The sequence below is a fragment of the Protopterus annectens genome, chromosome 8.part0 (assembly GCF_019279795.1).
Source record: "Protopterus annectens isolate FY-2018-M chromosome 8.part0, PAN1.0, whole genome shotgun sequence".
NCBI lineage: Eukaryota > Metazoa > Chordata > Ceratodontiformes > Protopteridae > Protopterus > Protopterus annectens.
The window spans coordinates 1600333950-1600348616 of record NC_056741.1 but is presented as its reverse complement, the minus strand read 5'-3'; the positions used below and the strand labels follow the sequence as shown (position 1 = coordinate 1600348616).

Here is a 14667-nt window from a genome sequence, read left to right as displayed (position 1 = left end):
TCTGTGCACTGTGTGCTCCATATATGAAAAAAGCAAGAAATACTTGGGAGGTACTGCAGACTTGTAAGCAAACTTTACAATAAAAGGAGGAGACTTATGCAAAAAAAGGCCAAATCTCAAGTAGAAAAATCATCCCTGATCAGCATTAGTAAGAAATTGAGGGCCCTCATCAAGTCAACTAAAGGTAATTTTGAAAAGAAAGTTGCCAAGTATACCAGGGATAACCATAAGGCCTTCTATGGCTACATCAAAAACCTAAATGGCAACTCTCAGGTCTGTTCTGAGTTAGTACAAAATGGAACAAAATACACTGACCCTTCTGACATTGCCAACATCTTGTCTGACAGGTTCAGTGCAAATTCCCCCCCCCCCGCCTCACCACCTACAGGGCCTATTACCATACCAAGGGATTGTGTAAGTCCAATTATTACTGATACGTTGGTTAACAAGGCTCTATCTAAAGCTAAAAACACTGCCTCCATGGGACCAGATGGTGTCCCAGGCTGTGTCATACGTGAGCTCCAAAAGGAATTAACCCCGCATCTTAATACCCTGTTCAGTCTCAGCCTCTCCACAGGATATGTGCCCATAGAATGGCATACGGCAACGGTGGTCCCGCTACACAAGGGTGAGGCCACAACTGACCCTGGGAACTACTGACCAATAAGCCTGACCAGTCTGATCTGTAAGGCTATGGAGCGAATCATTATGGAACTCATAAATGGAGAGATTGGGAACCTCCAGTCGCTGAACCCCACACAGTTCGGCTTTGTCAAGGGCAGATCATGCCTCCTGAACCTGGTGGATTTCTTTGAGACAGTTACTCAGGCTATAGATAAGGGAAAGGAGGTACACACGGCTTACCTTGACCTTGCTAAAGCATTTGACACCATTCCCCATTCAGGTATTATTGATAAGCTCACCGGCCTGGGCATAAACCCTTACGTCACAAGATGGATCACAAACTGGCTCTCAGACAGATCCCATAAAGTAAGAGTAGCGGGATCTATGTCCAAATCCAGACCAGTAACAAGTGGTGTGCCTCAGGGCTCTGTCCTGTGGCCCCTCCTGTTTGGCATATACTTCTCAGAAGTACAGGCAAGCACGGAAGGGCTGTGGCTGACTAAGTTTGCGGAAGACTGCAAACTGGGTGCTATAATAGAGTGTCTGGCTGACATGGAGATCCTCCAGAAGGGCCTAAATGAGACTGATGCATGGTGTCAAAGCCATGGTCTCAAGCTAAATGCAAAAAAATGCATAGTAATCCCCTTTGGAAAAACAGAGTACCCGCAAACTACAACATAGAAGGTAATCCCCTGAAATCTGAAGAAGAAATAAGGGCTCTAGGGACCCAAGTAGATAGTCAGCTTTCCTTTGATAACCATGTTGCCAAAGTGGTTAGAAAATCCTTCTATGTGACCCATCTGATCACGAAAGGGTTTGCATCAAGATCTAAGGATGTAATGGTGCCCCTCTATTCTTCCCTCATCAGACCCATTATTGAGTACAATGCACCAATTGGAATGTACCTGGCTAGACATCTCCAGCAGCTGGAGAGACCACAGAGGTACCTAACCAAGAGGATTACTGGCCTCAAACAGTTGCCCTATGCAGCACGACTGAAAAAGCTAAGACTGTTCTCTGTTGCATACCACTTTCTCAGAGGCGATCTCTGTCTAAAGTACAGAGCCATGTCCAACCCAGAATTGTTGAACATGCTCCATCTTAGCAAAACCAAATCTACTCGAGCTACACACTCTAGGGATATAAACCTCAACACAACAATGAATAGAACATGCTGGAGGGATAGATTCCCTTCGCGAGACTTCCCTTACTATGGAACAGGGTCGCGATCTACATAAGACAGAGCCCCTCACTATCACTCTTCAAGAGGAACCTTGATGAGTGGATGGGTAACAGAAAGTGCACACCGGGGATCACACCAACAGCACTACTAGATAGGGGCCAAGAGTACTAGCTGCTAGTACAAGGGTCTAGGGAACTACTAAAGGGGCGGTGAATACGGCACAATGTGGCTGGGCTAATATATGCCTTCAGGCAGATAGCCTAGTACCAACCTATGAACCTATGAATGTAGACAAACAGAGTGGCAACAGAAAACAAATGTGACAGTACCGCATGGTCTGAATGGCTATATTTTGCTCAGTAGTTTCCTTAAGCAAAAGGCTTTGATGTAACAACTTACTATGCATTACAAAGTGAATTTGTTGTCTTTCCTGAGTTTTGGGGGGTTTATATATGATAAGAACATATTTTTATGTGGACCGGCAGGGCTGTCTTAGGAACATTATTGACCCCCCGAGCAAAGCAGTGCACTGGGGCCCCTACCTACACAACCACACACAATCCAGACAACATTTACTTGTTGATGTGAAACTGTGGAAGCAGCAAGGTAGCAATGAATGGAACATTAAATTCAGGGAGGTAGGAAGAACAGGTGATATACATACAGATGCACCTTTGAGGAAGGCTGCTGCTGCACTCAGATAATTGACATTTTGGATGATTGATGCTCTACTGTAAAATGCTTTCTAATATTTATAATTTTCATAATTCTTAAAATATTTATAATTTAGTATAGTGTAGCATTTGTTTATTTATTGACAGCAAGTCACAAAATACATAGATTAGCATGGGGACCCTCTGCCAGTTTGGCCTCCAGGTAACTGCCCAGTGTGCCCATGCATTAAGATAATGCTATGGACTGGCTTGGAATTTTGAGCGTGCATACTTGAAAGAGTTATAATTTTATTCTTGTGGACTAATGGATATGTATTTCTTTAAAATAATTGGTTTTCTTGGCCCATTTGATTCCTATTGGGTGAACGGAACAAGTTTGTTATAAAACTGAAAAAGACTGGTGAATTTTACTCTGATGAAGTCCTGATCTTCTAAAGGATAAAAGCACTAACTTTTAATAAAAGGAAGATACAATTCTTGTTACCAGTGTGTGACTTTATCCAATTCAAGATACTTGCTTTGGTGGTTTGTGGCTAACTTTCTATTTACCTATTTCACTTTTTAATTTTTCCCTGTTCAGAGGGTAGGACTTCTATCTTCTGTTTTCTTGGAATTTTCACTGTTTTACTGGCAGTTTTGGTTTGATTATGTTAACAGCATGTCCATTGTCTACTTGTGTGTAGTTCCTGGCCTTAGTAGGTGTGTACCACAACATTAGGCTGAAGCCATCCCTCAGTATGTCATTCTAAACCCCTGTGATAGCCTTCAGGTAAAGTTGTACAAATGCATGTCGTTAAGAGCTTCTCTGGGCCAGATAACAGACTGCAATGTTTTAGACCCATTTCAAAAAGTTACCGTTAGATTCCCCTCCCCAACAAAAACAAACATACATTTGGAAGAAGATTGCCCCCACTAAGAAGCAATACAAGAGAAGCACAGATTAAAAAACAGTTTCTATCCCCAAATACTGACAGAGAGAAACATTTAAAAAGGGAATCTTCCTAACCAAAGACACAACAAACAAACAAAAACTCTCTCAAAAGCAAGGCCGGTACCATATATAACTGTGAAAGACATACTGAAAGGCACTTCCTTCATTATCCAAACCCAGGGAGACACATTTTGAAGAGTTAATCTTCTTGCACAGCATGAGTCAAAAACAGTTTTCAAATTCAGTCCACCACCCCAACCCCACAAATGATAAAGAAACAGTTTGAAAAGTAATTACTCACAAAATCAAACAGGGAGACAAATTTATACAGTAGTCTCATCTCCCGTCCCCAGCCTCTGCAGAAAGCCTGCATGCTTTACTCTCAAACATACCTCACTCCATCATGAGTAAAGCACTGGAGCAATACACTTCACAGCAAGTTAACAACCTCTCTTGTGGCATAGGGAGAATCACTCCAGGCACAGTGTAAGTATACCCCAGTAATAGTATATCAACATGTAGTCATCTTAGCAACAGACGTGTGTCATAGCATGTTGTTGATGCTAATGACAAGCACTCCCACCAGGAATACACAATTTCAAACACACCTACACTGTAGAAACAGGCCACCATGCTGTCTCACCTGTGTGAGGTGCCAGCACTGTCAGACTAGGGATTATACACCTGCTACTGTTTGTCCCTTCAGCATGCCATTTGCCATTCTCTACTGAATGTCTGTGGCTTTTGGCCTTCCTTCATTGTTTTGTCCACAGCCAAAGCCCTGCCATTCAAACAGGGCATGCCACTCTGACTGTCCAGCATAGTACACATACCCCCTCCTTCAAACTACACGGCAGTGACACATTTATATGTCATATCCAGGGTATATATTCTTTTAGCACAAAGTGTTGTGTATTATGGGCTGGCATATATAATACTACTTGGGTGCAAATTACTGACTAGTGCCCATATTTAGGCCACTGTTTTAGCAGGTTCATAGGTAAGTACTAGGCTAGGTAGGTACTAGGTTAGCTGCCCTTGCAGGCAGTTTTAAGTCTAGCCAGTTTTCCTTTTTGTGTTCAAAATAACCTATCCCGTTTGGTTAATCATTGGTCTTACCTATCTCATGGTCAATAATTACATTTTACCTGTACTAAGAATAACTGAGATTATGTCATAGATAATTTGAAGGTATCCATGCATGGGATAAAACATTTAGAACTTGCCGCTGTCCATTAGTGGTACAGAAGGAAATCCTGGTGTATATTTTCTGTTTCCCATCTAAGCTGCAATTGAAAATGGACAGGGATAAACTTTGTTTTATGTGGAAGGGAAATCTATTTCATAGCAGTGGTATCCTTTGCAAAATATACCTGTTCCTCAAAACCGTTCTGGTGATGCTGCAGAAGAGGTTTAGATCCCTAGAGTGAGTATTTCTGATGCCATTTAACTTGCTGATGTGCAGTAAATCCATCAGTACTGGGTTGGAGGATGCCTTGTATGCCAGACACAGGTCACCTCTTAGTCTGCAGGATATAGAGTGTAGTGACAGAGTTTTGAGTCAGTTCATGTAGGACATGTTGTTTAGGCCTTGTATCCTTTTAGTAAGGTATCTCTGTGGGTGTTCTGGTTGTTGCAAGTGTCTGGAGAAATACATGCCAAAGGGGGCATTATATTCAATGATTGGTCTAATAATGGCTAAGTAAAGGGAAACAATGGTATCCTTGGATCTAGACACAATCCAGTTGTTTATAAGCTCTGCAATATAGAAGGACTTACTTATAATAGACACATGTTAGTCAAAAGTTAGGTCCCTGTCCACATAAGTTGCCAAATCCCAAACAACTGGGTTAACTCTTGGAGGAGTATTGCCAATGTGGTAGCATCCTGGTATAGATGACTTCCCAAAGGGTACAATAATGCATTTCTTGGAATTTAGTTTCAGACCTTAATTTTGACACCACTGATTTATTTGAGACAGACCTTCCTGCAGGATGGCCAAAAGAACTGGTGATTCAATAACAGCTCCTAGCTTACAGTCATCTGCAAATTTATGTTTGTTGTAGACGCTGGCTATATCTCAAAGGCATGGCCCACATGCTGCCCCATGGCATCTGTATACTGGGCCATGCTCACTATGTCCTTCTTTGTCCCATGGTTATACAAAACTGCATCAGGGGCTTCCTGTACCATGAACTGATGCAACAATGTGGGGAACCAGCTAGTATTTCCAGACAAATAGCATCCTGTACCAGGTCCCTGCAGTCACACACTATACCACATGCATTGTAACATCCTGTACCCTGATCCATGGTCCCAGCAGTCACACACTGCATCACATGCATTGTAACATCCTGTACCCTGATCCATGGTCCCTGCAGTCACACACTGCACCACATGCATTGTAACACCATGTACCCTGATCCATGGTTGCTGCAGTCACACACTGCACCACATGCATTGTAACATGCTGTACACTCATCCATGGTCCCTGCAGTCATACACTGCACCAAATGCATTCTAACATGCTGTACCCTGATCCATGGTCCCTGCAGTCACACACTGCACCACATGCATTGTACTCCCGCATACATGCGGGAATTGGCTAACATTCATGGCTCTCCTGCCTCTTTTGACCAGTTGCTTTCAATTCTACCCTTTAGTTTAGCAGGTCAGACATATGTCCCACATTCCCAGTTTGTACGTGAAGACATTTCACTTCAATGGCTCATTTTTATTACTGATAGTCATATACAGACTTGCTAATCTTTTTTGCTTTTGTCTGTAATTTTGTCACTATCCCTCCTTTTTATTTACATGGTTCTGTTTTATTTCTCTCCATTTATGTTAATATTACACACAGTGTCTACCACCACTGTGGTCAAGGTACATCATCATCATCATCATCATCAGCGGTCCTGTTACTGTCATCCTACCCTGCCAGCCCTGCTAAATCTTCAGCTACCTCCACTCCTGCCTCTCTGTAAGTTGACAAAGGTCATCCGTTTGGGGGAGGCCAAAAAGATTTCATTGTGGTCTCTGGTGGCCTGTCAGGGTGTTGGGTGTTCCCCTCTTTTGGGACGTAACTTGGCAGGGGTTGAAGGAGGTGATAAGGTGGTGGACTGGTGACTTTACATCTGCATTGACCATCTGAAGAATGTCCTTTTGTGATTGACCCTGCCCTTTGCTCCACCATTACCTGGGTGCAGCATTAAGGGCAGTCACTGAAGTGAATGAAATTTGACTATGTGCAGCCCTGGGCAGCATCAAAGGGAGCCATCATCACAACATATCCTCCATCATGTATTACCCTTCCTTGTACTTCACTGCCCCCCTCCAGTCCCCATCACCACTGGCCTTGACTCTATGCATTTGACTTATTCTCTCCTTTGTGTCCACCTCTTTCTGTGCCCCCCCCCCACACATACCTCCTGCTAGAGATGGCATAACACTTGGGAAAGGGCATATTTCCGAGTATTATAGTGATCTTGCACAACTATCGACTCTTTCTTGTTGACCAAATTAAGACAGCAAAAAAAGCTCTCAGCTAATTGCCATTTCAACAAAATGAATGCCTCCCATATATATGTACGTATATATCATAAGGAAGTCATATTCCTAGTATCGTAATTAAAGTATTCTGAGAACAGATTCAAAAAATGAGAGATTTATATGTGTGAGCTGTGGTGACTCAGAGAAGGTGATGGTGATACTAGTATTACTAGTAATAACTGAAAAGTGCAGGAGACAAACCAGCTGAATGAGGGATTTTGGAGGCAACACCCTAAAAATGGAGAACAGCTGTCAAAACACTTTTCTCAACACAGTTAATTTGGCTTCAGAATTCAGAGATTCATAATTCTGTGGCTGTAATTGGAACAAAATCCACATGCTGTTCTAATACTGCAAAAGGAAAAGGTTTAACTGCAAAAGGTACAAATACGGTATAAGTGAATGCTGCCAGCGTATAAGATAGTCAGCTGTTAAATTCTTAACACATTTTTGGAGACCAGTGCATTTTTTCTAGGTAAAGCCCTTACAACGTACTGTATAATCTCTGGTAGTTTCTTAATCACCTGGGAAACAATATGTATCAAAATCCTGGGTAACAGGAGTCATTCTGAACATTAGACATCTAATCCTTGCAAACTGGCAACTTTATGTCCTGCACCTAGTACAGGTGTGAATTTTAAACAGACAAAAAAACAAGCCATTCTTTGGAAAATGATCCTCCAACTGCTTTGTGATAAATGTTTAATTATGTCAGTGTATGCATAGGCTTGACTGAGGGAAACAGTAAAACAGCAGAAATAAAATACTGCAGGCTACTGAAGCAAAATAAATGCTAATAGAACTGCACTGACTTGTGCCAATGGGCTGGTTATCCCTTCCAGCTGGTAAAATAATTCCTGGGTTCTAAATGGTAACTTACCTTTTATTCTAAATCTACAGCAGGGAGGGACTTACTGGGGCTTACTGTTAAAACTTTGAAATGGAAGCTTTAAACCCACACATACTTCTAAGAAATAATCACAATACATTTAAGAAAACTGAGATGCATTTTTCTTCTCAGCAATACATGGATTTTGTTCTTTTAAGAAAAAGGATTATTTTTTTCTCAATAATATATGTTTTTTTTTAATGATGCAGTGGTCAGCAAAGTATTTTGACATGTTCTGCTGTGGTGTCATAATTAAATGAAGTACAATATAGTATTATTTTACAACTTTTTAACTTATCAAATGCATTGAAATCGTCTGTCATCTCAGCAATTTCTTTCGTCAATTACTGCAGACTTTCTGTCTACGACTACATCTTGTAGCAGTTGTACATGACGTGTTGCTAACATACACCATACATTACCGAGTTCATGAGCCGCTGTATATGCCGCTTGAAGTCCATCATCCTCGATAACTGAGCAGCTTCGGTTGAGGTCGCACATGGTTCCAATGTCTGCCATTCCAAGGGTTCTGCAACTCTGGTATCCACAGATGTCCTGCCAATTAAAAAAAATACTTGAGTGTCTAAGGCTTTACTGATGCTTAAAGACTGATTTGGAGATACTGCATTCTGATCCTGTCTCTGCAGACCCTTGCTTGTCCTGGGTAACCATTGTATCTATCTTCATATTTAATAATGCCAAAGCCTTCACCCTGTGTCCTGGAATATGCAGATTGTTAAACAAACTACAACTAGGGGACTAGTAATTTCCTAAAATATAGTTAAAAAAGGATATCTCAACATGTTTTGATGGTTTACTTATGTATGGCACAGACATTCTTATTGGGGAGCAGATGGCTGCATGAAGCAGTCTTGAGTTTTAATTGACATAGTAAATTAACTGTCCACAGCATAAAACTTCAAGAGATTAAGATAACAGGAAATCCAATGGCATGCCAGTTAGATCGGTATCCAAGATGTGCCTGACCTGCAGTTAAGAACAGGCCAGAAACTCCAGAGTATAAGTTGTGAAGACACAGAGTATCTTACTGCGGGTCTCTGGACCTGTGTGCCCACTACAGAGACACCTTCACATGCCAAAGTAGCACCTAGGATTCTTTGTAACAGATGTGTCATTGGTATCACAGTACATGTCTACTCAAACAGCAGGAAAAAGCACAGAAAATGAGGGATACTATGGCTTTATTAAGGCCATTGCAATCCAGTCATTATATAGTAGCAAATCGGGTGACTGATGCTACAGAAAATGTAGACTGGTTCATGTTCATGTTCAGCCCCTCTGAGTAGGAGCAAAGTAAGTATGTGAAACACAACAGCCTTATGGGCTACTCTGCTAATGGGGCAGGTCTACATTTTGCAGTGGCTGGAAAGGACTTAGCATCACAAAGGTAAAGCCAGTGGCAAAGAAAATCTGAGGTGCACACACACACACACACACACACACACACACACACACACACACACACACACACACACACACACACACACACACACACACACACACACACACACACACACACACACACACACACACACACACACACACACACACACACACACACACACACACACACACACACACACACACACACATATTAACATATATATATATATATATATATATATATACTAACATACACACACACACATACTAACATATATATATATATATATATATATATATATATATATATATATATATACTAACATACACACACACATACTAACATATATATATATATATATATATATATATATATATATACTAACATACACACACACACACACACTAACATATATATATATATATATATATATATATATATATATACTAACATACACACACACACACACACACACACATATATATATATATATATATATATATATATATATATACTAACATACACACACACACATATATATAAATATATATATATATATATATATATATATATACTAACATACACACACACACACACACACACACACACTAACATATATATATATATATATACTAACACACACACAAACATACACACACACACAGACACATACTAACATATATATACTAACATACACACACACACACACATACTAACATATATATACTAACATACACACACACACACACACACACACACACACACACACACACACACACACTAACATATATATACTAACATACACACACACACACACACACACACACACACACACACACACACACACACACACACACACACACACACACACACACACACAAAATGGTAATATGTATGTAAGAGTAAATGACTATAACAAGGCAATTTGCAAATTTCTGTCCTGGTTAGCATAAGATAAATACAACATTTCTTGTTTACTTTTGCTTACCACCCATTAGAAATGCCATTAATCCTCCCAAAACAGAGAACAGTAAAGGAAGTGTATAATAGATTTGTTCACCTTGCGAGTAAGGAGGATGGCTGTATCATAGTGTTCTGGATGGCGGTCACTAGGAGGGTTGTAGTTGCGCTGCCAATTACAAAAACTGCGAAGCGTTAGCCCTCCATTATTGGAAACTGTGAGCCCCACATTCTCATCCTCGACAATCAGAAGCTTCACCACAACTAAGTTTACCGAATTCCCCAGACTTGGATGTTTGTAAAGTCGAGCCACTATTGACATCAGGGTTAAAATATGGTGCTAAATTAAAAAAAAATAAAATAAAAAAAACACTGTTTAATATCATGCACGTTTTAGCAAATAGTGAATGACATAAAACATAGAAAAATTTTCCTGTGTTCTTCTTAAATTTCATTTATCTAGAAGAAGGATATCAACTATAGCAGGGATAGAGGCAATGAATTCCCCTGTGTGAAGTGCAATAACCTTTGCCCACAAATTTATTTTGTATAATGCACAAAATCTACTTTTGACCACTTTTTAGTCAGCAGTGTGATTAATATACTATCCTGTTGTTATATATCTTAAATGCCATTTTTTGCCATATAAGCAAATAATAAATAACTGAAATCTAAAAAAAACATATAGTTAAAAGTACGTTGCATTCGTTTTCAAGAAAAACGTTAACCTTTTAAGAAGAAACACAGGCAAATTTTACACAAAGTTAAAATTACATCAGGGTACAATAAAACGGATGGTGTCTGCTAGACTAATAAAATTACTTTCCAAGCACCACAGTCAGGTAAAGAATATGGGATTCTCAGTCCAAGTACAAAAATTATTAGTTTTGCCATAAACTAAAAACCAAAGCTTTAGGAAGCGACCCACTCAAATTAAACGTAAAAGGTTATTTGATAATATTGTTATTTAATAGTTTTGCCATAAAACAAAATTCCAAGAGTAAAACAAACATTTCACTTTAATATATAATTATGTTACAATAATATGAAATTCCAGGAGTGAAACAAATATTTTGCTTTGGCATACAATTCACAGCTTATCTTCTTTGAAAAATGTTAGCTACACACTACATCATAGCACAACTGAAAACTCATACTTTGTGAAGGCCATATGATCAATGTTCAAAGCATGAACAATGTTTACTGCATGATCCATACACTTGAACATTATCTATGAGATTCAAAAGTAAGCAACACCCAGATATCTTAATCTGTACATCATGGGTTTGTTGGAGCCTTCTGTTTGACATTTATTGTACATATTCTGGTTATATTCTTGCTTTATGGGTCATGGCTGAAAAGGATCAACAGTAGTTAATTTATGGATATAAGTACGTCTAGGTCATATTCTTGAAAATGAATGTAATTAATTGCAAGACCACTGCTTCTCAGCAGATGACAGAATCCCCATGCAACAACATCCATCAGCCAACTGCACTTTCAGCAAGTTATGTGCATTCATGGAGTTTATTGGTAACAACTTAATTCTCCTGATAGAAGCAGGGCAAACAAATGAAGAAGATAAATAACACTACTGATACAAAACATCACACACACACACACACACACACACACACACACACACACACACACACACACACACACACACACACACACACACACATTTTTTGTTTGAAGTAATTTGTAATTTCAGTTTACCTTTCACTCAATATATCAAGTTTCACAGCCCCTGAGTTTATACTGGGAGCCCTTAAAGTCACAACTGCCCTTCTGGTTATACTGTTTTAGTACATTTAGCAAGATCAGTGCAATTAAAGTAATTAAATGATGTTAAAAGCATGCCCTATGCACCCCATGTACCCCAGATCATAGCCCTTCTCCACCAACCATAGCAGGGACAGCACAGACCCAGCACTTTAAGGTGGTCCTTTCTGGCTAAATGGCTTAGGCCTTGCTGTCTAATGGTGGCTGTCTTGTTTATATACTTATTAGTTATGCTCTGCACATTAGATTGTGACCACAGTAAAGCCTTTAACCCACATACAGCCTAATCAATGTGCTGTGCAATAAAAGCAAGACTTTGGTACTACGCAACTTTGCCAGAAAACCATAAGCATTCTCTATATGCTTTACATCTATCAAAAAACCTAAATCTTTTATACAAGAGACAGGATGGATATCTTTTTTCCTGGAAAGTTTTATGGTAGTGGAGGACAGGTTGTTTCTGGTTATGACACAGCATCTTTTCAAATTCAAAAAAAGTTAATTCAGAATTGCGACTCAGCAATACAATCTGAAGTTAATGAGCCATCAACAGTCTGCTTAATGAGCCCACGTACTTGAACCTGAAAGAGGAAATGGCCACTCCAACTATAGAGACATGATTTGTTGCAACGTTTAGTGAAACAAAACAAGCCGTCAGCAGCAGCAGACAGTCAACAAGAGTATATTTATTTTAAGCGCTTTTCGTCAGCACTATAGGCTGACTTCTTCAGAAACACAGCAACTGACAACATAAACCATATAAAAAGGCTGAACAATCAACCTACGTTTTACAATTACTTTAACTCGAATTTAAAGCAACAACACCCATAACAGTTAACAAATGGGTAATACCTATATTCATGTTAGAAGCAGAGGGGACATAAAACATATACACTTGTTAATTTAAAACACATATAATTTTGTTAAAAATGTTTAAATAAATTATTATTAAGTGTTTCAAAATATATGAAAAATATATACAATATTATGATGACATAAACACACTAAAAATGTATATATATAAAATACTATTAACTTCTGATACAGAGATCACGAGAATCTTGTATATGAAGTAAAGAAATGTATATGAAGACAAAAAGTTTTTTTTAAATTAGTAGAAGTTGTTTATTAATTATCAAAAATATTTTTATGTGTAAAATATATATATATATATAAATATAATATTTACAAAAATAGTGTTGTATTTTTATTATATTTTCAATGCTCTGGACCCCATATTTAAATTACAAGTTTCATGTCATACATATTGGTAATAATGTTAAACTCAGCTGTTGTTGCAATGTTTGGCAGCTATGGACTTAGTCATATTAGTTAGGGGTTCATAGATGCAATCCTTTGTAAGGGAAATGTGGAAGATTTTCTGGCTCACATAAATTGTTAGTGGTTTGCCCATGCGATCAATCAAACAGGCTTTGATATGAAAAATACTGATCACCTAAACGACATCCATGTACTTGTTGTACTAGATGGTACTACCAGAGAATTTCACACATATGCATATACAGAGTGTGTGTGTGTGTGTGTGTGTGTGTGTGTGTGTGTGTGTGTGTGTGTGTGTGTGTGTGTGTGTGTGTGTGTGTGTGTGTATATATATATATGTATATATATAGAGAGAGACAGGAGATACATATGTTTAGCAGTTATAGTCTCAGCTCCAAATCCTGCGACACTTTATGTGATTCTTTTGCTTATTAGTAGAAGTCAATAATACAATAAACATGCTTTTGCTCAGTTACTCCCTGGTTCAGCAAATCATACTTAAGGTACAAGTGCCTCCTACTACCTTAATTGGAAAATGGTGCTAAACAGAGTTACAGATCTTAGTCAAGTCCAGCTATAATAGATTTCATGTCTGGATTTGGTAACCCAAACATAATATTCAGACAGCTTTCGACACAATAGTTCTCCTAGGTAAAACCATGTTGGCTAATGTCTACAAATTGAAAAAAAACAACCATGCATCCAGTGTAGGAATGAAATAAATATTCTTAGAAAAATCAAACATTTTAACCCCCACCAAATTATAGCAATTAGCCAATACTCAAAAATTCTTCTCATTTGTTCAGACACAAAATTTCTTGCAGATAAAACACCAAACATTCCGTTTCAAGTGCAGAACCAAATGTCCAGGTTTTAAAGAATTAGTATCACTTGTGAATTAAGCAAACTTTCCAAAATACATATAATTCAATAAAAATAATTGTGTAACAATATATCATACTCCGCCAACAATGATCATTTCAAATATTTTATTCATAGTCAGTAATTCCACAGTCTTCAACAAGTCTTCAATGAGGACCAAAACAGACGTTCCTCAAAGCCAGATCAAATTAACTGGTAAGCTTGGAAGAACATTTATTAAAAAGTCCAAAAACTGAAGCAATTCCTTTAATTATATTAAGCAATCCTTGATTTAGGTTCATAGTTACTGTATGTTTTAGTCAAATGACCACCAGGGCCTTTGTAGGACTGTCCGTGCAATCCAACCCAACTGTGTCCCTATGTATTATGGTAGTTTATAAGGAGGGGGTATGTTAGTCAGGAAGTTTTCATAATTTGTGTGTGTATGTGTAGGGGGGTATGTCAGTTTGGCATTACTGTTTGCTTCTGTCTATCAGAGACATGGAGCCAGAACAGGAATGA

The 14667-nt window shown here is 38.7% G+C and overlaps 1 protein-coding gene across 1 annotated transcript in view; it reads right to left on the bottom strand.

The window, feature by feature from the left end:
• ADAMTS8 (ADAM metallopeptidase with thrombospondin type 1 motif 8) overlaps positions 1-14667 on the bottom strand; it is a 412058-nt gene that overhangs the window by 261857 nt on the left and 135534 nt on the right. Inside the window, exons 2-3 of the mRNA XM_044081137.1 lie at positions 10319-10558; positions 8276-8408 (exon numbers count right to left, since the gene is read on the bottom strand). Of these exons, the coding sequence (XP_043937072.1) occupies positions 8276-8408; positions 10319-10558 (373 nt within the window). The remainder of the gene's footprint in view (positions 1-8275; positions 8409-10318; positions 10559-14667) is intronic.